This window comes from Chiloscyllium punctatum, chromosome 30 (assembly GCF_047496795.1).
Source record: "Chiloscyllium punctatum isolate Juve2018m chromosome 30, sChiPun1.3, whole genome shotgun sequence".
In the NCBI taxonomy this organism is placed as follows: Eukaryota; Metazoa; Chordata; class Chondrichthyes; order Orectolobiformes; family Hemiscylliidae; genus Chiloscyllium; species Chiloscyllium punctatum.
The window spans coordinates 16,350,862-16,377,886 of NC_092768.1; the positions used below are offsets into that span (position 1 = coordinate 16,350,862).

General features: G+C 42.6%; 1 protein-coding gene across 2 annotated transcripts in view; it reads right to left on the minus strand.

The window, feature by feature from the left end:
- Positions 1–27,025, minus strand: part of LOC140455211 (uncharacterized) — a 128,786-nt gene that overhangs the window by 87,664 nt on the left and 14,097 nt on the right. For both annotated transcript variants that reach the window (XM_072549931.1, XM_072549929.1), the window contains exon 2: positions 24,520–24,873. In XM_072549931.1, the coding sequence (XP_072406032.1) occupies positions 24,520–24,873 (354 nt within the window). The remainder of the gene's footprint in view (positions 1–24,519; positions 24,874–27,025) is intronic.

The following is a 27,025-nucleotide window of genomic DNA, read 5'->3' on the forward strand; positions in this document are numbered from 1 at the left end:
ATCTCTTCCAACCTTATTATTCTTAAACATACCTCTCTACATATTTGTTCCTCAATTTCCCTCTGACTACTGGGCAGCCTTTAGTACAATCACATCAAGATGGATCATTCCTTTCTTATTTTATTGTCAACCCGTACATTTTCAATGGACAGTATTTATTTAGAAATATCTTCTCTCGTTAGAGCAGGAATGTTTTCTTAATCAAAAACGTCAATCCCTCCCCCCAACCTGATAAACAGCAGCACTCCGAAAGCTGTGAATTTAAATAAACCTGTTGGACTAAAACCTGGTGTCGTTTGACTTCTGATTTTGCCCACCCCAGTCGAACATCAGTATTACCACTTGATAGAAGATAGACAATTGGGATAAAAGGGGCATTTTTAGAATGGCAATCTGAAACTGGTGCAATGCCATAGGGATCAGTGCTTGGCCAAACAGATATCAGTGACTTGGATGAGGAAAGTGAATGTACTCTAGCTAATTTTGTGAATGACATAAAAATACATAGCAAGAATAGTGGTGAGGATGACACAAAGATTCTGCAGGGGGATAGAGAGAGTTTAAGGGAGTGGACAGCAACTTGACAGATAAAGTATAATGTGGAAAAATGTGAGTTTATGCAGTCCAAAACGAATAGAGGAGATGAATATTATTTAAAAGGAAAAAGACTGCAGAAAGCTGAAGCACAGAGGGATTTGCAAATTCTCATGTGTGAATCACACAAAAGGAAACTAGCATCCAAGTTCAGTAAGTAACAGAGAAGATAAGTAGAATGTTGGCCTTTATTCCAAAGGGACTGAAGTATAAAAATAGGGAGGTTTTTCTAAAACTACACACACTAGTCAAACTACATCTGGAATGCTGTAACAATAAGAAAAGGTGTTGGAGAAACTCAGCAGGTCAGGCAGCATCTGTAGAGAGAGAAACAGTTAACATTGCAAGTCCAGTAGCCCTTCATCAGAACAGAATGCAGCTGGGAATGACAGTATTTATGCTGATGAAATCCGGGAAGTTGTGGGGGAGGAGAATGGTGTTTTGAGATGCATAGAGAAGAATACTTTAAATAGCTTTGGTTCTATCATTTATGCAAAAAATGTTATAATAGCAGGCAGTCCAGAAAAGGTTTACTAAATTGATCCCAGCAAATGAGGAGAGATTGGGCCTGTGCTCATGGAGTTTGGAAGAATGATCTTATTGAAATATGCAAGGTCGACAGGGAATTTGACAGGGTAGATGCAGAAAGGTTAGGAGAGTCGAGGAGTAGAGGCCATAATCTCAAAGTAAGCGATCATTCGTTTGAGAACATAATAGCAGCAGAAGTTAGCCATTTGTCCTATCATGCCTGCTCCTTTCTGTATGATGATGGTTGATCTGCTCTAGGCCTCAACTCCTCTTTGGTGTCACTTCATCATTGCTTTCAGTTCCCTGGTATTTCAAAAATCTTCCTCCTCTTTTAATACTTTTAGTGATTTAGCCTCCAAAACTCTCTGGCTGAGAATTCCAGAGATTCAATATCGTCTGGAAGAAGTAATGCCGACATAATTAATTGGAATTAGCTAATATACAGTTAAGAATGAAAATAAAAAACTGGATTTAGAGGGAAAAATGGAAATGAAAGAATCCAAACTGAAGAAACCAAAAAAAAGGTAATAGGTAATGATGATTTTGGGATAGTGTAGGGGAACAAGCTGAGAATAGTTCACAGGTCGGTACAACATCGAGGTCCCAAGGGCCTGTTCTGCACTGTATTGTTCTTTGTTCTTTGAAAAGGAGTATAAATAGTGGGAGACAATATTAAGAAAGCTTGAACTCCAAAGCAGTGAGGAAATCAACTTCTGGGGCGGCACGGTGGCTCAGTGGTTAGCACTGCTGCCTCACAGCACCAGGGTCCCAGGTTTGATTCCAGCCTCAGGCAACTGTCTGTGTGGAGTTTGCACATTCTCCCTGTGTCTGCGTGGGTTTCCTCCAGGTGCTCCAGTTTCCTCCCACAGTCCAAAGATGTGCAGGTCAGGTGAATTGGCCATGCTAAATTGCCCATAGGTTAGATGCGTTAGTCAGAGGGAAATGAGTCTGGGTGGATTAGTCTTCGGAGGGTTGGTGTGGACTTGTTGGGCCGAAGGGCCTGCTTCCAAACTGTAGAGAATCTAATCTAATCCAAATCAGGGAACATTAGTTGGTCAAAAAGCAGCTTAGAAAAAAGAGGAATGGGAACTTTGCAGATGGAAGAGGTAGCAGCTTTAGAAAACACACAGAAGGGTGCCAAAGTGAAAAAGGGAAAGAATAGGACCAAAAAGCAATATAAAGAAATTAACAAACTTTCATTGTAACATGAATGAGCATACTGAAGTCAACTGCTTAAATCTAAATGGGAGGACATAGAACATAGAACAGGACTGCGTGGAAGAGGCCCTTCGGCCCTCGATGTTGCGCCCACCTATGAACTAATCTAAGCTCATCCCCATATACTATCCCATCATCATCCATACACTTAGCCAAGGACTGTTTAAATCTCTCTACTGTGGTTGAGTTAACTACATTGGCAGGCAGGGCATTCCACGCCCTTACCACTCTCTGAGTAAAGAATCTGCCTCTGACATCTGTCTTAAATCTATCACCCCTCAATTTGCAGATATACCTCCTCGTACAAGGCAACATCATAATCCTAAGAAAAAAAGACTCTCACTGTCCACTCTATCTAATCCTCTGATATGGGAGTTTGTTACCTACACAATAAAACCCATACAGACTCAACCCAAGAGAATTAGCTCAGTACAGTGAAGGTAGTAAGTTCATGATAAACAATGATATAATTCAACTAAGTCAAAGCTCATATCTTGATGGTGTCAAAACTGGATTGGTCATATTGTATTCCTAGATTGGACGGTCGATCAATTAAATTTGACACACAAGACTTGTTACGAACATTCATTCGCATAAAGTACGTTTCTATGTTCCATTAGCTGATCAAGAAATATCAGCTTTTGTAACGTTGAATGGATCTTATCATCTCAAAGTCATGTACTTGAAAAGAAAAATGTACCAGCAATGTTTCAATGATCAACTAATTAAAGGATTATGTAACTGCTGTTTACATCAGTAGTTTTTTATTTCTTTGGGAAGAACATTTGTACCATTTCACTGAACCGTTGGATTGGTTATAGAAAGCCAATTTAGTTATAAACTTGGTGAAGATGGAATGTCTTAATGAAGAGTTGGTTTATTTGGGCCATGATGGGAATCCTTGTGGATGACAGTCATCCTTCTGACACTTCTGAATGGCTCCAAATCTTGGACGACTGATAGATGTCACTTCAAAGCCCTTGGTAAGTATCATCAATGATATTTCAGATGGATTCCCTGCATACTAACATCAGTGCCCCAGGACAAAAGAACCAGGATCACGGCCATGATCATCCCAAAACGAACTTTGCTGGGCTGGTCATGTGCTTGGGAAGCATGAATTCTGAGTGCCAAAACAAATCTTTCTTACCTAGCTCAAAGATGGCACTCAAATGAGATGGGGAACAAAGGAAGCATTTCAAAGACTCCCATAGGCTTCCCCTGAGAAATGCAATATGCTGACTTGGAGGAAGCCTTGAAGGGTCACAAATCTTTGAGAACATGTCAACAAGAGGAAGTTCAGAAAAGGAACCAGAGAGCGGAATGTGAGTGATCTCAAGGCCAAGGACTAATTCTACCACCTGGAAAGAGGGTGGCTTTGGAAAAGCACAGCAGGTCAGGCAGCATCTGGGGAGCAGGACAATCAACGTATCGGGCATAAGCTCTTCATCAGAAATGAAGGGTTTATGCCTGAAACATCGAATCGTCTGTTCCTCAGATGCCGCCTGACCTGCTGTGTTTTCCAGCACCATCCTCTTTGACTCTGACTGTCCAGCAACTGCAGTCCTCTATTTCTCCTACCTCACAGAAAGGCCTAGTAAATATGTGGCCAGAGTAATGGCACTTAGGATCTGACACATCAGCCATGCAAAGCTGCACAGAACCCATAACCTGTGACAAACTTTCCAAGGTGTACAATCATACCCATTAGTGAGTGATTGCTGATGACAACTGGGTGGACAAAATCAAGGAACACCATGAGGAGTGAAAGTGAAAACTAATTTGGATATCCCTGTGCCTAGGATGGCATGAGAAATTTGATCCACACCCCCCACCAACCCAACCTCCACTCCCAGCACCTTCCACTGCAACCGCAAGAAATGCAAAACTTGCAGCCACACCTCCCCTCTCACTTCCCTCTAAAGCCCCAAGGGATCCTTCCATATCCGTCAGAAGTTCACCTGCACCTCCACACACATCACTTACTGCATCCACTGCACCCGATGTGGCCGCCTATACATTGGGGAGACAGGCCGCCTACTTGCGGAACATTTCAGAGAACACCTCTGGGACACCCGCACCAATCAACCCAACTGCTCTGTGGCTGAACACTTTAACTCCCCCTCCCACTTCACCAAGGATATGCAGGTCCTTGGCCTCCTCCATCGCCAGGCCATGGCAACATGACGCCTGGAGGAAGAGCGCCTCATCTTCTGCCTAGGAACCCTCCAACCACAAGGGATGAATGCAGATTTCTCCAGCTTTCTCATTTCCCCTCCCCCCACCTTGTCTCAGTCCCAACCCTCAGACTCAGCACCGCCTTCTTGACCTGCAATCTTCCTCCCGACCTCTCCGCCCCCACCCCCTCTCCGGCCTATCACCCTCACCTTAACCTCCTTCCACCTATCGTATTCCCAACACCCCTCACGCAAGTCCCTCCTCCCTACCTTTTATCTTAGCCTGCTTGGCACACCCTCCTCATTCCTGAAGAAGGGCTTATGCCCAAAACGTCGATTCTTCTGTTCTTTTGATGCTGCCTGACCTGCTGCGCTTTTCCAGCAACACATTTTTAAGCTCTGATCTCCAGCATCTGCAGTCCTCACTTTCTCCTTGTTGGGCCGAAGGGCCTGTTTCCACACTAAGTAATCTAATCTAACCTAAATGCGAGGTGCTGCATTTTGGGAAAGCAAATCATAGCAGGACGTATACAGTTAATGGTAAGGTCCTAGGGAGTGTTGCTGAACAAAGAGACCTCGGAGTGCAGGTTCATAGTTCCTTGAAAGTGGAGTCGCAGGTAGATAGGATAGTGAAGAAGGTGTTTGGTATGCTTACCTTTACTGGTTAGAGTATTGAGTACAGGAGTTGGGAGGTCATGTTGCGGCTGTACAGGACATTGGTTAGGCCACTGTTCGAATATTGCGTGGAATTCTGGTCTCCTTCCTATTGGAAAGATGTTGTGAAACTTGAAATGATTCAGAAAAGATCTACAAGGATGTTGCCAGAGCTGTAGGGAGAGGCTGAACAGGCTGAGGCTGTTTTCCCTGGAGCGTCGGAGGCTGAGGGGTGACCTTATAGAGGCTTACAAAATTATGAGGGGCATGGATAGAGTAATTAGACAAAGTCTTTTCCCTGGGGCGGGGAGTCCAGAACTAGAGGGCATAGGTTTAGGGTGAGAAGGGAAAGATATAAAAGAGACCTAAGGGGTAACTTTTTCACGCAGTGGGTGGTACAAGTATGGAATGAGCTACCAGAGGATGTGGTGGAGGCTGGTACAATTACAACATTTAAGAGGCATTTCGATGGGTATATGAATAGGAAGGGTTTGGAGGGATATGGGCCGGGGTGCTGGCAGGTGGGACTAGATTGTGTTGGGATATCTGGTTGGAATGGATGGGTTGGACTGAAGCGTCTGTTTCCATGCTGTACATCTCTATGACTCTGTGTAAACTGCTAGTTTAAGAGCCCTCTAAAATCATCAACATTGGCCTGGAGAGAGAATCTACAGAGGAAAATATACAAGGGAAGGTCAGCAAAGCTGACTGGTTTTGAAATGTGATTTTTTTTTGTAAATCATAATTAGGTTTTTTTTATTGGACTAGTATTGTAGAGTTGGAGGTAAAAGATAGGTTTAAGAGAAAGGAGTTGTAAACAGTTGTTAGTAAATATTCTCTGTTAGACTTAAAGAATAAAGTTGTTTATTTTTCTTTAAGTGGTGACTTTTGGGATTGTTATTTACCTCTCGAATTCTAACAGATTACAGCACGAGATGAATCTTTTCTGTGTTGCTGGTTCAAATTAGCATAGGTGTTTACCCCGTGTCCTAACAGTTTGGAGGCTTTCACCTGGATTTGAACAGGTTGAGACAGATTTCAATAGATTGGGGTATGATAAAAGCCCAGTAGATTTAAACATTCGCAAGTTAGTTTCCTGGATCTTTAAATAAAACTGAGGTGAGACAATTTGTTTAATTTTGGTGACTTGTGGTTGATTTAATTAAAGTGAGAGAAATGGCTCTGAAAATTGCTAAGGTGGTTCTGGGATTTCAAGATGATTCTCAAATTTTCCAAGAAAGGGGTGTAGGTTTGCTCATTGAGTTGTAGGTTTGATATCCAGACGTTTCATTACCTGGCTAGGTAACATCATCAGTGGTGACCTCCAAGTGAAGCGAAGCTGTTGTCTCCTGCTTTCTATTTATGTGTTTGTCCTGGATGGGGTTCCTGGGGTTTGTAGTGATGTCATTTCCTGTTCATTTTCTGAGGGGTTGATAGATGGTATCTAGATCTATGTGTTTGTTTACGGTGTTGTGGTTGGAGTGCCAGGTCTCTAGGAATTCTCTGGCATGTCTTTGCTTAGCCTGTCCCAGGATAGATGTGTTGTCCCAGTCGAAATGGTGGTTTTTTTTCCTTCGTGTGTAGTGCTACGAGGGAGAGAGGGTCGTGTCTTTTTTTGGCTAGCTGGTGTTCATGTATCCTGGTGGCTAACTTTCTTCCTGTTTATCCTATGTAGAGTTTGTGGCAGTCCTTGCATGGACAGAACCGATAACACAGGGGCATGGATAAAGAACTTATCAGACCAAACCCTATCAGGCACAGAAAAAGCGATACTAGTAAAAGGACTAAATTTCAATTACCGAGACGCTGACAAGAAGGATTTCCTAGCGGCATTAGAAACCACATTGAAGGACAACAAACTCACGGAAAAAACACAACAAACGATCAGACAGACAGGTGCACCTACTCTGAGCTGGAAGAGGGAAGGAAACAAACTGAACACACAAGAAAAGAAAGCCCTAGAAAACCTCAAAAACACAAAAACATCGTTATATTAACTGCAGACAAAGGTCAGCTCACAGTCATCCTGAACAGAAGGGATTACATAGAGAAAGCCAACGCACTACTCGCAGACACCAACACCTATCAACAGGTGGTGCTAGACCTGACCCCACAACGAGGAAATAAAATTATATATCGCCGAAAAAAATTACACAATTCTGGACAATTAAACAGGACGGAATTCCAGAAAATGAAACCCAACGGGACCAATCAGAGTAGTGATAAATGGCTCCATTTCGGAATGGCAGGCAGTGACCAGTGGGATACCGCAGGGATCAGTGCTGGGACCGCAGCTTTTTACAATATATGTTCATGATATAGAAGATGGTATTAGTAATAACATTAGCAAATTTGCTGATGATACTAAGCTGGGTGGCAGGGTGAAATGTGATGAGGATGTTAGGAGATTACAGGGTGACCTGGACAAGTTAGGCGAGTGGTTAGATGCATGGCAGATGCAGTTTAATGTGGATAAATGTATGGTTATCCACTTTGGTGGCAAGAACAGGAAGGCAGATTACTACCTAAATGGAATCAATTAAGGTAAAGGGGCAGTAGAGAGAGATCTGGGTGTTCTTGTACACCAGTCAATGAAGGTAAGCATGCAGGTACAGCAGGCAGTGAAGAAGGCTAATAGCACGCTGGCCTTCATAACAAAAGGGGTTGAGAGCAGAAGCAAAGAGGTTCTTCTGCAGCTGTACAGGGCCCTGGTGAGACCACACCTGGAGTACTGTGTGCAGTTCTGGTCTCCAAATTTGAGGAAAGACATTCTGGCTATTGAGGGAGTGCAGCGTAGGTTCATGAGGTCAATTCCTGGAATGGCGGGACTACTTTATGCTGAAAGACTGGAGCGACTGGGCTTGTATACCCTTGAGTTTAGAAGACTGAGAGGGGATCTGATTGAGACATATAAGATTATTAAAGGATTGGACACTCTGGAGGCAGGAAACATGTTTCCGCTGATGGGTGAGTGCCGAACCAAAGGACACAGCTTAAAAATATGGGGTAGACCATTTAGGACAGAGATGAGGAGAAACTTCTTCACCCAGAGAGTGGTGGCTGTGTGGAATGCTCTGCCCCAGAGGGCAGTGGCGGCCCAGACTCTGGATTAATTTAAGAAAGAGTTGGATAGAGCTCTCAAGGATAGTGGAATCAAGGGTTATGGAGATAAGGCAGGAATAGGATACTGATTAAGAATGATCAGCCATGATCATATTAAATGGTGGTGCAGGCTCGAAGGGCAGAATGGCCTACTCCTGCACCTATTGTCTAACACTCCATGATTCTATGGACTATCAAAAATCCATAAACCAGGAGCTCCCCTCAGACCCATACCACTACCCGGAACACCAACTTACAGACTGGCCAAAGAACTACATGCAAGACTGAAATACCTAGTAGAAGAGTCACAGCACTCCATCCACTCCACCCAGGAATTCCTAAAAATCATCAAAAACACCAAAATAGAGGAAGACGAAACAATGATCTCATTCGACGTAACAGCCCTGTTCACCTCCATCAACATCGACCTGGCAAAGGAAACACATACCACACTTTTAGAAGAGACCATCACACACACCCCAACCACCATCAATCACATTACCAAAGAAAACATCATGAAGCTAGTGGACCTGTGCCTCACCACCCACTTCACCTTCAACAACATAATCTACAAACAAACCAACGGCACACCCATGGGATCTCCACTATCAGGATTCATAGCAGAAGCAGTAATGCAAAGACTAGAACAAACAGCCCGACCAACCATCAAACCAACAATCTGGGGGTCATCACAAAACGAAACAAGATAGAAGAGACATTTAACATCATCAACAACACCCTCACAGGCATAAAGTTCACCAAGGAGGAAGAAACCGACAACAAACTCGCATTCCTGGACGTCGCAGTCGAAAGAAAGGACAACGGAGAACTACAAACCTGCGTATACAGAAAACCGACAAACACTAACCAAATACTTAAACTACACCAGCAACCATCCCAACACACACAAACAAAGCTGTATCAGAACACTATTCCAACGAGCCACCTCACACTGCAGCACAGACAAACTTCGGAAAACAGAGGAGAACCACCTATACAACGTATTCAAGAAGAACGAATACTCAAATAATACAGTCCGCAGATTCCTCAAGAACAAACCATGACAAGCAGACCAAACACAGCCAGAAACCCTAACCACCTTACCATACATCAAAGAAGTTTCAGAAATGACAGCCAGACTACCAAGACCCCTCGGAATCCTAGTAGCACACAAACCCACCAACTCTCACAAACAAAAACTAACAAACTTAAAAGACCCAGTACATCCCATGGACAAAACCAAAGTCATCTACAAAGTTCCATGCAAGGACTGCCACAAACACAACGTAGGACAAACAGGAAGAAGGTTAGCCACCAGGATACATGAACACCAGCTAGCCACAAAAAGACATGACCCTCTCTCCCTCGTAGCACTACACATGGAGGGAAAAAACCCCACCATTTCGACTGGGACAACACATCTATCCTGGCACAGGCTAAGCAAAGACATGCCAGAGAATTCCTAGAGACCTGGCACTCCAACCACAACGCCATAAATGAACAGATCTAGATACCATCTATCAACCCCTCAGAAAACGAACAGGAAATGACATCACTACAAACCCCAGGAACCCCATCCAGGACAAACATATAAATAGAAAGCAGGAGACAACAGCTTTGCTTCACTTGGAGGTCACCACTGATGATGTTACCTAGCCAGGTAATGAAACGTCTGGATATCAAACCTACAGTTCAGCGAGCAAATCTACACCCTAAACCTCAACCTGAGCTACAAACCTTCACAAACCTTGCATTTGCCAAGAAAGTTTAGAAGAAAAAAAGGTCATACTTTTAGAATTAACGAAGACATTAGATTTGGGTTTAACCAAGGACAAAAGTAAAGCTGAAATTGTAAGGGAGTTACTCAGACACTTGGGTGTGTCAGAGAAACAGACAAGTGCAGTAGAGGTAGAAAAACCTAAATTACAATTGAGGAAAATGGAGTTAGAATGGTTGAAATAGATGGTGCGTGCTTTAAAAATAGATAGGACTTCTGAGGCTCTAAGAGAGATTATTCTGCAGGAGGATATTAAAAACTCACTTCCAGAGATGGTAATAATTGACATGGAGGAACAGGAAGTTCAGAAAACGAGCAAGGCAGCAGAATTAGCAGATGAATACCTGTTGGTGCATAAGACAAGCTTCCGGCCAGAATTTCAATCTGTTCGGAATACAAGTTGGGAGAAAGGGAGATCCTGCGCTACAAAACAAAGAGTTGAGAACACTGGTAAGAGTTTACCACAGGTTAAAAAAAATCCCAAGAGGTGGAAAGGAGGTGAAAGGCCTCAGGTGTTTTCATTGTGATAAAGTGGGACACGTAATGTCACAGTGCTCGTCATCAAAGATAGGCACTGTGGGAAAAAATGTGGTAAAAGAAGCGAAGCCAGTGGCATTAGTGAAAGTAGTAAAGGAAACCCCAAGGAGAGCTGAGGAGCTGCAGGAGAGTGCACAGCTTAGGCAGGGATTGGGTGTGGAGTTAGTGCCTGACCTCTACAAAGAATTCACCTCTGTGGGTAAAGTTTACTCAGAAAGATCAGTGGGGGAAGGGTGAGACGTTACAATTTTGAGAGATACAGAATCTAACCAATCTCTAATAGTAAGAGATTAATGAATTTGCACTCTTTCTGATCTGATTCTTGGTAATTTGTGGGATAGATGGACAGAAATGTAGCATTCCCCTGTGTAAGATCAGGTTGGAGGGCCAACTCAAGACTGGGGAAGTAACAATGGGAGTGATTGACAGACTGTCAGTTCCAGGAATCTAGTGTGTTCTTTGGAATTATTTGGCATTATCCCAGGTGGGAGTGACACCCCTTGTTGTGGACAAGCCCAAAGAAGACCAAGAAACTGAGAAGTTAAAACAGAAATATCCTGGTATTTTCCCAGACTGTGTGGTAACCAGATCCCACTATCATAAGTCACAGCACGAAGCAAAAAGTAAAGAGAAAGGTGAAAGAGTGGAGGGTCAGTTAGTGGATACCCTGTTTGACGTAATGGTACAGGAAAAACCTGAACAGGCAGAGGATCAGACAGAAGCGTTTAGTCCTGAAAGGCTAAGGGACTTGCAACAGAAAGCCAAGATGATAAAAGATATATATGTGGGATGCAGACTCCCCAAAGGAGGCAGAGGATATTCCAGAGGGTTATTATCTGAAAAGATGGAATCCTTAGATGGAAATGATAAGCGCAGCAAGTTAGTGCAGATGAGAAATGGGTGAAGTGCACCAGATTGTTTTGTCGATAGCACATAGACAGGAAGTGTTCCAAATACCATGTGACCTCTCTGTAGGAGCTTACCTCGGGGTACGAAAAACTCAGGCTAAGGTACAAAACATTCTGATTGGCCTGGAATGCACAAGAATGTGGTTAACTTTTGCTGTACGTGTCATACATGCCAAATGACAGACAAACCACAGGCTGTTTTAAAACCAGCCCCTTTGTTGCCAATTCCCACATTCGAAGAACCTTTCACATTGGTTATAACTGATCGTGTAGGTCTCCTCCCGAGAACTAAAAGTGGGAACGAGTACTTATTAACCATAATGGACATGTCTACCCGATTTCTGGAGGCAATTTCATTATGGAGTATTAAGGCAAAAAGGGTAGGGGTTAGTAGCTTTCTTCACACGGTATGGGCTACCCAGTTGGACCAAGGGTCAAATTTTACTGCTAGGCTGTTTAAGCAGGTTATGGATAGCTTAGGTAAACAGCACTTTAAATCCAGTGCGTATAATTCTGAATCCCAGGGAGCTTTGGAAAGGTGGCATCAGACTTTGAAGACCATGTTGAGAGCATACTGTCAGGATTACCTGAATGATTAGGATAAAAGTATCTTATTCGTAATGTTGTCACTAGAGATGCCCCAAACAAATCTACTCAGTCCACTCCCTTCAAATTAATATTCAGTCATGAAGTGAGAGGCCTTTTAAAATTAAATAAAATTAATTAAAGAAAAATTGACAGAACCAAAGTCGGAGATCTCACACTTACAATATGTATCGGAGGTGAGGGAGAGATTAAATCGAGTAGGTGAGTTAGCTAAATAGCACCTAAAGAGGGCCGAGCATTGAATGAAGCAGGTGGCAGGTAAAAGCTCTGAGACTCGGCCGTTTTCCGAGGGGATGACGCGTTAGTATTGTTAGCAGTGATCGGAGATCCCTTCAAAGCCAGGTTTAGTGGTCCCTATCAAATTGAGAAAAGGTTGAGGCAAGTGAACTATCTAGTAAAGATGCCAGATAGGCAAAAAGACAGTATCGGATATGTCACGTGAACACGTTGAAACCATATTATACTAGAAAGAACTGGAAAAACAGGTGTTAGCTACTGCCTGCAGAGTGAGAAATCAAATCCAGATGATGTGGATTTTGATGTGCCTCAAAATAGGTTAAAAAATGAAGAAGTTCTTGAGGAATGGGATAACTAGTAAACTATCTGTCTCAGGAGCACAGAATGCAGTTGAGAGGTTTGTTACTGCAGTATGAGGACATATGTAAGAATTAGATGGGGAGGATTAATACTATTGTACATGAAGTCAACATAGGGAATACTGCTCTGATAAAACAACACCCATATCGGCTTAATCCTTTCAAAGCCAGATAGGTCCAGGAGGAGGTGGAGGCCATGCTCAACTAGGATATCATCATACTGCTCCTCGGATGCTGCCTGAACTGCTGTGCTCTTCCAGCACCACTATTCCAGAATCTAGGATATCATCAAACTGAGCCAGAGTGAGTGGAGTTCGCCGATCGTCTTAGTTTCCAAACCAATCAGGACTCAACAATTTTACGTGGATTATCGGAAGGTGAACGCCATTACAAAATCTGACTCATATCCAATTCTGAGATTGGAGGACTGTATTGAGAAAGTTGGACAAGTCAGTTATATCACCAAGTTGGACTTTCTGCATGGTTACTGACAGGTACCTTTATCAGAGACAGTAAAAGAAATTTTTGCGTTTGTAACCCCAAATGGGATCTATCAATTTAAAGTGTTGCCCTTTGGAATGAAGAACACACAAACCACATTCCAAAGACTCATGAACAGCGTTTTGGTGGAGTTAACAAACTGTGCAGTCTATTCGGACAATGTCATGATCTTTAGTAATTCTTGGAAAGATCACATGGTACTGTTGGCAGAGCTCTTTGAACGACTATGAGAAGCAAAACTGGCAATAAACTTAAACAAAACTGAATTTGCGAAAGCAGAGGTGACGTTCTTGGGACATAACATCAGTCATGGAAGGTTAACCCCACGGAACGCAAAGACGAACGCCATCAAGGAATTTTCATTACCAATCTCAAAGAAAGAGGTGCTTCGATTCTTAGGGCTAAGCGGATTCTATCAGAAGTTTGTTCCAAACTTCAGCAGTGTAATGGCACTGTTAATCAATTTGCTGAAGAACACAAAGTTTTGGTGGACAGAACAATGCAGGAGGCATTCGACCATTTGAAAGCAATATTAACCACCGCACCAATTTTAGCTACACCAAACTGCAAAACCTTTTAAAGTTGCCATCAATGCTAGTGACATAGGAGTTGGAGTTGTATTCCTACAGGAAGCTGATGATGGGATTGAACGGCCAGTTGGTTACTTTTCAAAGAAACTCAACATCCACCACAGGAATTACTCCACGATTGAAAAAGAACTATTGAGTTTGGTACTGGCCTCACAACATTTTAATGTGTATGTCACAATGTGTCGGAGACAGTTGTGTACACGGATAACAATCCTCTCAAATTCTTGGACTGCTTTAAAGACTATGAGGCTATTTCGTTGGAGTCTCATGTTACAGATTAATTTACAAATCGTATATGTTGCGGGTCATAAGAATTAATCACAGATGTGTTCACAGATAAAGATAAGATTGGTATCTATTCAACATTTTATATTTGTGTGGGTAGAAGTTAATATGAACCTAGATTAAAGTCATGTGTATGTCATGATATTGTAGTTAAGGAATAGAGGGAAAAATGAAGCCATCTTTTCATTATGATGGTTCATTTTTTGTTAAGGGAGGAGGTGTCATGAAGATGTAGAGGTACTGTACCTTTAAGAGAGTCGAAAAACTAGCAAAGCAGCCTGACACAGAACAAGGTAACAATGTAACATATGGTCAACTAAAACAGAGAAGCTGGGTTGCCGTGTGACAAAAACAAATTCAAATTTGGCCAATCAGTTTAAATAATAATTTCTACAATCTGACGTTTTGGGATATAGAAATAATAATTTCTACAATCTGACGTTTTGGGATATAAAACAGGATATTTCTGAACAGTTGAGAGATAACAGCCAAAAGACCAAAATAGGCTGCTAGTTCCCTGAGAGGTACCTGTCTGGGGAAGGAGTTTGCACAGCAAAACATCAAAACCAACCTGGAGAGGATCTACAGAGGAAAATCTATACAGGCAACTCGGCAAAGCTGACTAGGTTTGAAACGTGATTATTTTTTCATAAATCATGATTTTTGTTATCGGACCAGTATTGTAGAGTGGGGGGTAAAAGATAGGTTTAAGAGAAAGGAGTTGTAAATAGTTGTAGTCAATATTCTGTTAGCCTTATAGAATAATTTTTTACTTTAAATAGCGACTTTTGGGATAGTTCTTTGCCTCTCAAATTTTAACAGAATACAGCACGGGGTGAATCTTTTCTGTGTTGCTGGGTTAAATTAGCACAGGTTTACCCTGTGTTGTAACACATCGAAAAAGAAATATTGAGCCTTGTTCTGGTGTGACTTAATTTTGAAGCATACATTAGCAACAGCTTGGAATAAATGATAATTTAAAAATGGCTATAATCATTTAATCTTTGGTACAAGAACTTATGATTATTTCAATGGAGTACATAAGTACATAATTTGAAAACTTTTTGTGGGCCTGTAAAAGAAAATGTTACTGCATTTTATCAAGAGTAGAAATGCAGGATACTGGGATATGTGGTACCCATGTAATTCCTGTAAAATAATAATAAATCATTTCCTATTTTTTGTATGACGCAGAGGTAGTGTTCAGATCATTTATATGAAAATGCCTCCTTAAGATATAGAGTATTTTCATTCTCCTGTGGGGGGAGGCATGGTATAGATGCAGTGATTCATATATATTTAATATAATTGTTTTTTAAAAAATAGTGTCTTTGAATTTTGAATTAGTGACACAAGGGTTTTTTTGTGTCTGAAGAGTTTAATGATTAACTTTAAGGTATTTTTGGAGCCATGGTGATTCATTTTAAAACAGCTTCAGAACAAATGGGATTTTGAGCACAACGGGAGAGGTTTATGAATGAACAAGATAAACAAGTTTAGAGAGTAAGAATGTTTTAAACTTATGGGAACATGCAAATCTTAAAAACGTTTCCTCTTAAATTTCCAGTTTTATAGAAGTCTTTGGACGAAGATTATATATAAATCAATGCTCCTGAGAAAGGAGAAGACAGAATAATGGATTATCTTAGTGTGCGGAGGTTAGGGACAGAATTGCCTAGATAAATCCCAAGATTGAAGCAGACAAAATTCTAAACTCAGGAGTTGAAAGCTCCAAGAAAATGCTATCTGATTTTCCAGACTGGAAGTTGAAGTTACAATTAAATTAAACTTATCAAGGTATTAAGAGAAAGTAATTTTGTTTTCTGGTGTAATATGTACGGCATGCTCTTGAAAGCTGCAAAGGAGTTTATTTTAGGATTAATCTAAACTATATCTCACTGTTCAGATTTATTCTATTTCATGTTTTTTTTTTCTTTGATGGAATGAACATCTATTTTATTGTTGAAACCAAACTTGAATCAACTTATATTTTGTTTCAGTGAAAGATCACCTGTTTGAAATAAAAATAACACAAATATAATGTATCAACCCAGAGTGCAGCTGAGATCTGACTTGCTCAGGGAAAACAATATATGACATTAGTTGTAAGCCTGCAAACCTTAAAATTACCTGCACCCCAAGTCAATTTTGAAAGACAAGGAAGCAAAGATGTGGGGGTGGGTGTATGTGTGTGCGCACACACGTGCTTGCATACGTGGAGATGGAGTGTACAGTAACAGGGGCAAGAAAATGGAATTGGGACTACCGTCAGATCAGTACTGATCTTCTGAAATGGTACACAAGCTTAAAAGGACTGATAATTCTGGTCCAAAATCCTATGGTCTGTTATTGTCAGTGAATGACCCAGTTCCCTAGTCATGCAAATAAATCACCCACAAGAAGTTACCTTTTATATGGTTTTCTGTCAAATGCATTTCACAGGTTCAAAACTAGACATACTGAATAACACACTCCAGTTCAGTGAATCCAATATTCCTGAATCTCATTGTCAAGTACAGAGATACAACTCCTCCTGAATATCAATCTCAAATTAATTGAGTTCACTGATCCCGAATACACCCTTCAATGCAGTGAAATAACTCCTACCTAATGCCACTTTCTAGTAGAATGAAACCACTCCTCCTGAACAACACCTACCACTGCAGGAAATCTCCTTCACCTTGAAAACACTCTCCAATGTTGTGAAACCATTCATACTTAATGACACTATCCAGTCTTATTTTCTTGGAAAACACTTTCAGGTATGATTAATCCAATCCTTCAGTGTAGCCAATCCATCCTCTTGAATGACACTGTCCAGTGCAGAGAATGTGCTTCTAGTGAGTTCCATTATTCAGTGCAGTTAATCCACAATTCCTGAATCCTACTGCCCACTACCATGAGCCAATTTCCCAATAATGACACAGTCCAGTGCAGTGATTCCTCTCCTCCTGAATCCCATTCTTCACTGCAGGTAATCCACGATTCTTGTTGTTCTGCCCAGTGCAGTGTATCCATTTATCCTGAACAACTTTCCACAACAATGAATCTATTCTTCCTCAATCCCACTGTTGAAAGAGTGATACAACTTCTCCTGAATTACATTCTTTGAAGAGGTAATGAGCAAGTTTGACAAAGGAGAGTCAGTGGATGTGAGTTTTTTGGATTTTGGAAGGCCATTGATGAGGTGCCACATAAGAGGCTGCTAAATAAGATAAAAGCAGTGTCATTTGGGACATCTAGGTGACTGCTGGACATGCACATGGCTAGCAGTGAGTTGAGGGGTGCGTAGGTTAAGTTATTATATTTTAGATTAGCACTGCTGCCTCGCAGCGCCGGAGACCCGGGTTCAATTCCCGCCTCAGGCGACTGACTGTGTGGAGTTTGCACATTCTCCCTGTGTCTGCGTGGGTTTCCTCCAGGTGCTCCGGTTTCCTCCCACAGTCCAAAGATGTGCAGGTCAGGTGAATTGGCCATGCTAAATTGCCCGTAGTGTTAGGTAAGGGGTAAACGTAGGGGTATGGGTGGGTTACGCTTCGGTGGTTCGGTGTGGACTTGTTGGGCCGAAGGGCCTGTTTCCACACTGTAATGTAATCTGATCTAATCTAAACCTCGGCATAACATCTTGGGTCAAAGGGCCTGTTGTGTGCTGTACTTTTCAATGTTCTATATTAAAAGTCCATGGTGCTAGGGACAAAGATAGTGGCTAAGTTGACTGCAGAAGGCAGAGAATAAGAATAAAACGGTCATTCTCAGGATGGCAGCCTGTGACTAGCGGAGTGCCGCAGTGGTATGCGTAGGGACTACAACTGCTCACATTATACATTAACGATCTGGACGAAGGAACTGTTGCTAAGTTTGCAGATAACAGAAAGGCACGTGGAGGGACAGGTCATGCTGAGGAAGAAGGGAGGCTGCAGACGGACTTGGACAGGCTAGGCGAATCAGCAAAGAAGTGGCAGATGGAAAACAATGTGGGAAAGAATGAGGTTACACACTTTGGTAGGAAGCATAGAGAGAGGCATAAACTATTTTCTAAATGGGGAAAGGCTTCAGAAATCTGAAGCACAAAGAAACTTGGGAGTCCCAGTTTAGAATTCTCTTAAGGTTAACATGCAGGTTCAATTGGCATTTAGGAAGGGAAATGCAATGTTAGCATTCATTTCAAGAGGGCTAGAAAACAAGAACAGAGATGGACTGCTGAGGTTCTGGTCAGAACGCATTTGGAATACTATGAGCAGTTCTGGACCCTGTATCTAAGGAAGGATATGGGGGGAGGGGTCCACAGGAGGTTAACAACAATGATCCCAGGGATGAACAGCTTGTTGTATGCAGAGTGGGTGAAGGACCCTGGATCTGTACTCAATGAAATTTAGAAGGACAGGATATCTGACTGAAACTTATAGAATACTAAGAGGCAGGGATAGAGTGGATGTGGAGATGTTTCCACTAATAGGACAGACTAAGATCAAAGCGCACAACCTCAGAGTGAAGGGGTGATTCTTTAGAACTGAGATGAGGAGGAATTTCTTCAGCCAGAGAGTGGTTAAACTGTGGAACTCATTGCAGCAGAAGGCTGTGGAGGTCAAGTCATTGAGTGCTTTTAAGACAGAGCTTTTATGTTCTTGATTGGTAAAGGGATCAAGGGTTACTGTCCAAATAATGATACATCACCCCCTGAATAACAATCACCAGTGTACTTACTTATCTCCTCCCAAATACCACTCTCCATTACAGTGAAGCTAGTCTGCTCTAGTGTGGTACATCTACTCCTTCGAATAATACTCTCCAGTGCAGAGATTGCATTCCTCCTGGATAACATTTGCCAAGACAGTGAATTAATTCCTCTCGAATAACACTCTGCAGTGTAGGGAATCCAATGTCCCTCACCAAAACCGATGCCCTCCCGGAAAAGGAAATGCCACTCTTACCTGATCTCACCTAGATGTGACTCCAGACCAACAGTAATTGACTCTGAAATGAAACATGAAATGGCAAGCTACTCAGCTGTAACAACAATGATGGCTCAGTGATTAGCATTGCTGCATCACAGCGCGAGGGACCCGGGTTCAATTACCAGCCTTGGGCAACTGTCTGTATTGAGTTTGCACACAGCGTCTGCATGGGTTTCCTCCGGGTGCTCCGGTTTCCTCCCACAATTCAAAGATGAGCAGGTCAGGTGAATTGGCCATGCTAACTTGCCCATGGTTTTCTGGGATGTGTCAGTTAGGTGCATTAGTCAGGAGTCTGGGAGGGTTATTCTTCGGAGAGTTGGTGTGGACTTGGGCCAAAAGGGTCTGTTTCCAAACTGTAGGGATTCTATGATAGCAATAATAACAACATGAAAAGGAAACAGTCAAAGAACCAACACGTGGCTGCAAGGGTGGTGTAGGAGGGAGGGCTTCAGGTATTTGGACAATTGGACTGCATTCTGGGAAAGGTGGGACCTGTACAAGCAGAACGGATTGCACCTGAACCAGAAGGGCACCAATATCCTGGGAGGTAGGTTTGCTAGCACTCTTCAGGGGATTTAACCTAATTTGGCAGGGGGATGGGATCCAGACTCGTAGTCCAGCAAGTACGTTAGCTGTTTTTCAGGATGCCCAAGAGTGTAGGAAGGCTGTGGAGAAGGTAGAACTGACAGGGAATACTTGCAGACACAGAGATGGGTTCAAGTGTGTATACTTCAACGCAAGGAGTATCAGAAATAAGGTGGGTGAACTTAAGGCATGGATCGGTACTTGGAACTACGATGTTGTGGCCATCACGGAAACGTGGATAGAAGAGGGACAGGAATGGTTGTTGGAGGTTCCTGGTTACAGATGTTTCAGTAAGATTAGGGAGGGTGATAAAAAAGGAGGGGGGGTGGCATTGCTAATTAGAAATGGTATAACGGCTGCAGAAAGGAAGTTTGAGGGGGATCTGCCTCTGGAGGTAGTATGGGCTGAAGTCAGAAATAGGAAAGGTGCAGTCACCTTGTTGGGTGTTTACTATGGGCCCCCCAATAGCAGCAGAGATGTGGAGAAACAGATTGGGAAACAGATTTTGGAAAAGTGCAGAAGCCACAGGGTCGTAGTCATGGGCGACTTCAACTTCCCAAATATTGATTGGAAGCTCTTTAGATCAAGTAGCTTGGATGGGGCGGTGTTTGTGCAGTGTGTCCAGGAAGCTTTTCTAACTCAGTCTGTAGATTGTCCGACCAGAGGGGAGGCCATATTGGATTTGGTACTCGGTAACGAACCGGGACAAGTGATGGGCTTGTTAGTGGGTGAGCATTTTGGTGATGGTGACCACAATTCTGTGACTTTCACCTTGGTTATGGAGAGAGATAGGTGCATGCAACAGGGTAGGTTTTACAATTAGTGGAAGGGTAAATACGATGCTGTAAGACAGGATCTGAGGAGCATAAGTTGGGAGCATAGGCTGTCAGGGAAGGATGTCGTGGAAATGTGGGACTTTTTCAAGGAACAGATACGACGTGTCCTTGATATGTATGTACCGATCAGGCAGGAAAGAGATGGTCGTGTGAGGGAGCCTTGGTTGACGAGGGAGAAAGAAGTAGGCTAACATAAGGCTGAGGAAACAAGGTTCAGACAGAGCATTGGAGGGATACAGGATAGCCAGGAGGGTGCTGAAGAAAGGAATTAGGAGAGCTAAGAGAGGGCACGAAGAATCTTTGGCGGGTAGGATCAAGGATAACCCCAAGGCCTTTTATGCGTATGTGAGAAACATGAGAATGACGAGAACGAGGGTAGGTCCGATCAAGGACAGTAGTGGGAGACTGTGTATTGAGTTGGAAGAAATAGAAGAGGTCTTGATAAGTACTTTTCTTCAGTATTTACAAATGAGAGGGACCGTATTGTTGAAGAGGAGAGTATGAAACGGACTGGTAAGCTAGAGGAGACACTTGTTAGGAAAGAAGATATGTTGGGCATTTTGAAAAACGTGAGGATAGACAAGTCCCCCGGGCCTGACGGGATATATCCTAGGATTATGTGGGAAGCAAGAGAGGAAATTGCAGAGCCGTTGGCAATGATCTTTTCGTCTTCACTGTCAACGGGGGTGGTACCAGGGGACTGGAGAGTGGCGAATGTTGTGCCCCTGTTCAAAAAAGAGAATAGGGATAACCCCGGGAATTACAGGCCAGTTAGTCTTACTTCAGTGGTAGGCAAAGTAATGGAAAGGGTACGGAGGGATAGGATTTATGAGTATCTGGAAAGACGCTGCTTGATTAGGAACAGCCAGCACAGATTTGTGAAGGGTAGGTCTTGCCTTACAAGTCTTATTGAATTCTTTGAGGTGGTGACCAAGCATGTGGATGAGGGTAGAGCAGTGGATGTAGTGTACATGGATTTTAGTAAGGCATTTGATAAGGTTTCCCATGGTAGGTTTATGCGGAAAGTCAGGAGGCATGGGATAGTGGGAAATTTGGCCAATTGGATAGAAAACTGGCTAACCGGTCAAAGCCAGAGAGTGGTGGCAGATGGTAAATATTCAACCTGGAGCCCAGTTACAAGTGAAGTTCTGCAGGGATCAGTTCTGGGTCCTCTGCTGTTTGTAATTTTTATTACTGACTTGGAAGAGGGAGTCGAAGAGTGCGTTAGTAAATTTGCAGACGATATGAAGATTGGTGGAGTTGTCGGCTGCAAAGGGACTTAAATATGATGCAGAGCTGGGCTGAGGAGTGGCAGATGAAGTTCAACCCTGTCAAGTGTGAGATTTGTCCATTTTGGAAGGACAAATAAGAATGTGGAATACAGGGTTAACGGTAGGGTTCTTAGTAAGGTGGAGGAGCAGAGGGATCTTGGGGTCTATGTTCATAGATCTTTGAAAGTTGGCACTCAGGTGGATAGAGCTTGTAAGAAGGCCTATGGTGTATTAGCGTTCATTAGCTGAGGGATTGAATTCAAGAGTCATGAGGTGATGTTGCAGCTGTACAGGACCTTGGTAAGGCCACATTCTGGTGTGCAGTTCTGGTCGCCTCACTTTAGGAAAGATGTGGAAGCTTTGGAGAGGGTGCAGAGGAGATTTACCAGGATGTTGCCTGAAATGGAGAATAGGTCGTACGAGGATAGGTTGAGAGTGCTAGGCCTTTTCTCATTGGAACGGTGAAGGATGAAGGGTGACTTGATAGCGGTTTATAAGATGATCAGGGGAATATATAGAGTAAACTGTCAGAGACTTTTCCCCTGGGTACAACAGAGTGCTACAAGGGGACATAAATTTAAGGTGAAGGGTAGAAGGTATAGGGGGGATGTCAGGGGTAGGTTCTTTACCCAGAGAGTGGTGGGGGCATGGAATGCGCTGCCTGTGGGAGTGGCAAAGTCAGAATCATTGGTGACCTTTCAGCAGCAATTGGATAGGTACATGGATGGGTGCTTAAGCTAGGACAAATGTTCGGCACAACATCGTGGGCTGAAGGGCCTGTTCTGTGCTGTATTGTTCTATGTTCTATGTTCAAATGAACAATCTAGCATCAGCTCAGGCGCCACAAACGATAAAGACAAAACCAGCACTTTTGACCCCAAAAGTCTTCCTTACTAGTATCTGGATATTAGTGCCAAAAATGGGAAAGGTGACTTCGAGATTTGTCAAACAACAGTCTAATGTAGTCATACTGACAGAATTATACTTTACAATGTCCCTGCACCACCCCAATCAGGGCAGTATCCTAGGTCCAACTATCTTGAGCTGCTTTCACCAATGTCCTTCCCTCCATCATAAGGTCAGAATTGGGTATGTTTGCCAATGATCGCACAACGTTCAGCACCATTCATGATTCCTCACATACTGAAGCAGTTGTGTCCAAATGCAGAAACATTTGGACAATATCCTAGTTTGAGCTGACCAGTAACAAGTAACAAGTAACAAGCCACACAAGTGAAAGCAATGACCACCTCAAGTAAGAGACAATCTAACAATTGGCCATTGATTGCGTTACCATCACTTAAGCCCCCACTATCAACAATCTGGGGGTTACCATTGACCAGAAGTGGAACTGGACTAGCCATATAAATACAGTGGCTACAAAAGCAGGTCACAGTATAGGAATACTGTGGTGGGAGTAATTCTCCTCCTGACTCTCCAAAGCCTGTCCACAATCTACAAAGCACATGTCAGCAGTGTGATGGAATACTCCCCACTGACCTGGATGAGTGCAGCTCCAACAACACTAAAGAAGTTTGACACCATCCAGGACTGCTTGATTGACACCACAACTACAAACATCTACTCCCTCCACCATGGAGATTCAGTAGCAGCAATGTGTACCACCTGCAAGATTTGATGCAGAAATTTACTACAGATCCAAAGGGAGCACCTTCCAAACTCACAACCACTACCATCAGACGGACAAGGGCAGCAGATACATGGGAACACCACACCCTGCAAGTTCCACTCCAAGCCACTCACTATCCTGAATTGGAAATATATTGCATGTGTCACTGGGTCGAAAGTCTGCCGTTTCTTCAGGGATTACTTTGTGAATGTATACACAGAAATGACATACATACTATATACAACATCAAGTTTCTAAGCACCATGGTCTATCATATTTCTCTTCACCAAAACTGCACATGCCACATTTCCAGACTGTCCACATCAGTAGGCAAAATTAAGTTATTCTTAACCTATTGAAGAAAGATAATTTTGTCCATCAAAGCTCCAATTAATTAGTAGCATTAACTTCATAAAAAGATTTTCCATTCAGGTGGGAAATGCCAAGGATTATCCGCCCTCAGATCACTGAAATAATTTCATCACTTTATTTAGAGAAATCTATGTGGAAAATCTACTTGGAGAAAGTGTATTGAGTGCGTGAGATACAAGGATTAAAGGAGAATATAAGGAGTTGAAATTGGGAATGAGAGTGCGAGAATGGTTGAGGAAAGATTGTGGCAGATTGTGACAGCATTGGGGTGAATAGGATGAGGAACAGACAGAATGAGAGTCAGACAAAGTGATAGACAGATATGAGACACTAAAACCAACAGAATGAGGAAGACGGATAAAGATGGGGACTTGAGATTGAGCAAGAGCATGAGAGTGACAGAACTGACACATTCTGAGAATGTGAGAGTGAAAGATAGAGGGTGAAAAATAGTATCAATAAATGAGAGACTGAGAAAGAAAACAAGGTAGGGTGAGAGACAGAAAAGGTAATAGAATGTTATGAAGATGTAGACTGTGGAAAGATAAAGGTGTTGGAAGATGAAGTGAGATGTCAGAATAAAGATAATAAAATATTCCTTAAATCCCTCTTGACAATTGTGTGAGAGACAGTGACAGATAGCACATTGACAAAAGAACAGAATTGATCTCATAGCATGGAGAAAGCCATCTTCACTGCAGATAAAGACAGGAAATTTGGATCTGAGGGTGGTAGGCACCTGATACTGTGTTCTGCATGCCTCATATAATGTGATCTAATGAACCAAGGGCACGCACCTTCAACTTCTAGAAATATTAAGTAACTATAAATTTTTGCTGGTGAATCACTGTAATATCCTTCTACAGTCAGCTGATAAACACCACTGTCAGAAATCTCCAACCGCTGCAGCTCCAGGCTTCCATTCGTTGAATAATACGTACATCGATGTTGATAATATGAAGATAAAGAGCCAGCGTCAGAACCAACAGAGTGGAACAATATTAACGTCTTATGTGTACGATCAAAAAAGGACCACTGGATTTTTTGATTGTCTTTAACTTCTTTCATATCTCCATCCAATAAAACAGTGTCAAATATGATTCCATGAATGTATTTCCGTTTTTCGTGGATTATATCTGTTAGTGCAAAAACTGCAAAAAATAAATTGGTTGAAATTAATAGATCAACAAGAAAGTTATAGTCAGTTATTAAACAATGAGAGAAACTTCAATAGCTCCTTTAATCTGAGATTCAATGACGTTAGGTGACATAATGCTGGCAAATGGGACGAAATTAATTTAGGATATCTGGTCAGCATGGATGAGTTGGACTGAAAGCTCTGTTTCCATGATGCACATCTCTATGACTCTATGAAATTGCTGTGGGCTAGCTCACTATCAGATCAAAGAAAGTTAAAAATCACACAACACCAGGTTATAGTCGAATAGGTTTATTTGGAACCACAAGCTTTTGGAGTGCTGCTCCTTCATCAGGTAGCTAGTGTCAAAGGAGCAGAGCTCCAAAAGCTTGTACTTCCAAATAAACCTGTTAGACTACAACCTGATGTTGTGAGATTTTTAACTTTGTCTACTCCAGTCCAACACCGGCACCTCCACATCAAAGAAAAATACTGTACACTGTTCATGATCCTTCAGGAAACATAGCGTCAGGGTGAGGGTTCCAGGAGATTGAAAAGTGAATCATGTAACATTCCCAGTTACGAAGGGAGGAAGGCAGAAAACAGTTAATTATAGGGTGATTGGCCTGACCTCAGTGATTGATATGATTTTAGAGTCCACTGTTAAGGCTGAGATTGCAAAGTACTTGAAAGTGCATGGTATAGTACACAGTTTTGTCAAGAGGAGGTCACACCTAACAAACCTGTTAGAATTCTTTGAGGATGTTCTACATTAATAATCTGAACAAAATGGGCAGCATGGTGGCTCAATGCTTAGTACTGTTGCCTCACAGTACCAGGGAGCCAGGCTCGAATCCACCCTTGGGCAAATGTCTGTGTGGAGTTTGCATTTTCCCTGTGTCTATGTGGGTTTCCTCCAGGTGCTCCAGTTTCCTCCACAATCCAAAAATGTGCAGATTAGGTTGATTGGCCATGTAGTATCCAGGGAAGTGTAGGTTAGGTGGATTCACTATGGGAAATACGGGGTTACAGGGACAGGGTGGGATGCTCTTTGGAGGGTTCGTGTTGACTTGATGGTTTGAAAGGATTGCTTCCATACTGTAGGAATTCTATTGAGGGCATTGCTGCTAGGTTTGCAGGTGACACAAAAATAGGTGGAGGGACAGATAAGTATTAAGGAAATTAGGAGGCTGCAAGAGGATTTGGACATGCTAAGTGAGTGAACAAAGATGTGACAGATGGAATAAAATGAGACAAAGAACATAGAACATAGAAAAGTTCAGCACAGAACAGGTCCTTCGGCCCACAATGTTGCGCCGAGGATTATTCTAAATCTAAAATGAAGTAACAGAACCTACGCACCCCTTAATTCACTGCTATCCATGTGCAAGTCCAGCAGTCGCTTAAATGTCCCGAATGACTCTGCTTCCACCATCACCGCTGCAAACGCAAATCATGGATACACAACTCTCTACCTCTGACATCTCCTCTACACCTTACTCTTAATATCATAAAACTATGACCCCTCTTGCCAGTCAATCCTGCCCTGGGGAAAAGTCTCTGGCTATTGACTCTATCCATGCGTCTCATTACCTTGTATTACCTCGACCAGGTCACCTCACTTCCTCCTTCTGTCCAGACAGAAAAGTCTGGACTTAGACAACCTTTCTTCGTAAGACAAGCCCTCCAGTCCAGCCAGCATCCTGGTAAACCTTTGCACCCTCTCCAAAGTCTCTGTATCTTTCCTATAGTAGGGCAACCAGAACTGGACACAATATTCCAAGTGTGGTCTCACCAGGGACTTGTAGAGCTGCAGCAAAACCTCACGGGTCTTAAACTCGATCCCCCTGCTAATGAAAGCCAAAACACCATATGCTTTAACAACCCTATCCACTTGGCTGGCAACTTTGAGGGATCTATGTACTTGAACACTAAGATCCCTCTGTTCCTCCTCCTATATTCAGCATTCAAGTTCAACCTTCCAAAATGCATCACTTCGTATTTATCCAGGTTGAACTCCATCTGCCATTTCTCAGCCCAGCTCTGCATCCTGTATATGTCGCGCTGCAGCCTGCAGTAGCCCTCTATACCATCGACAACACCTCCAACCTTTGTGTCATCTGCAAATTTATTAACCCACCCCTCAACCTCCTCATCCAAGTCAT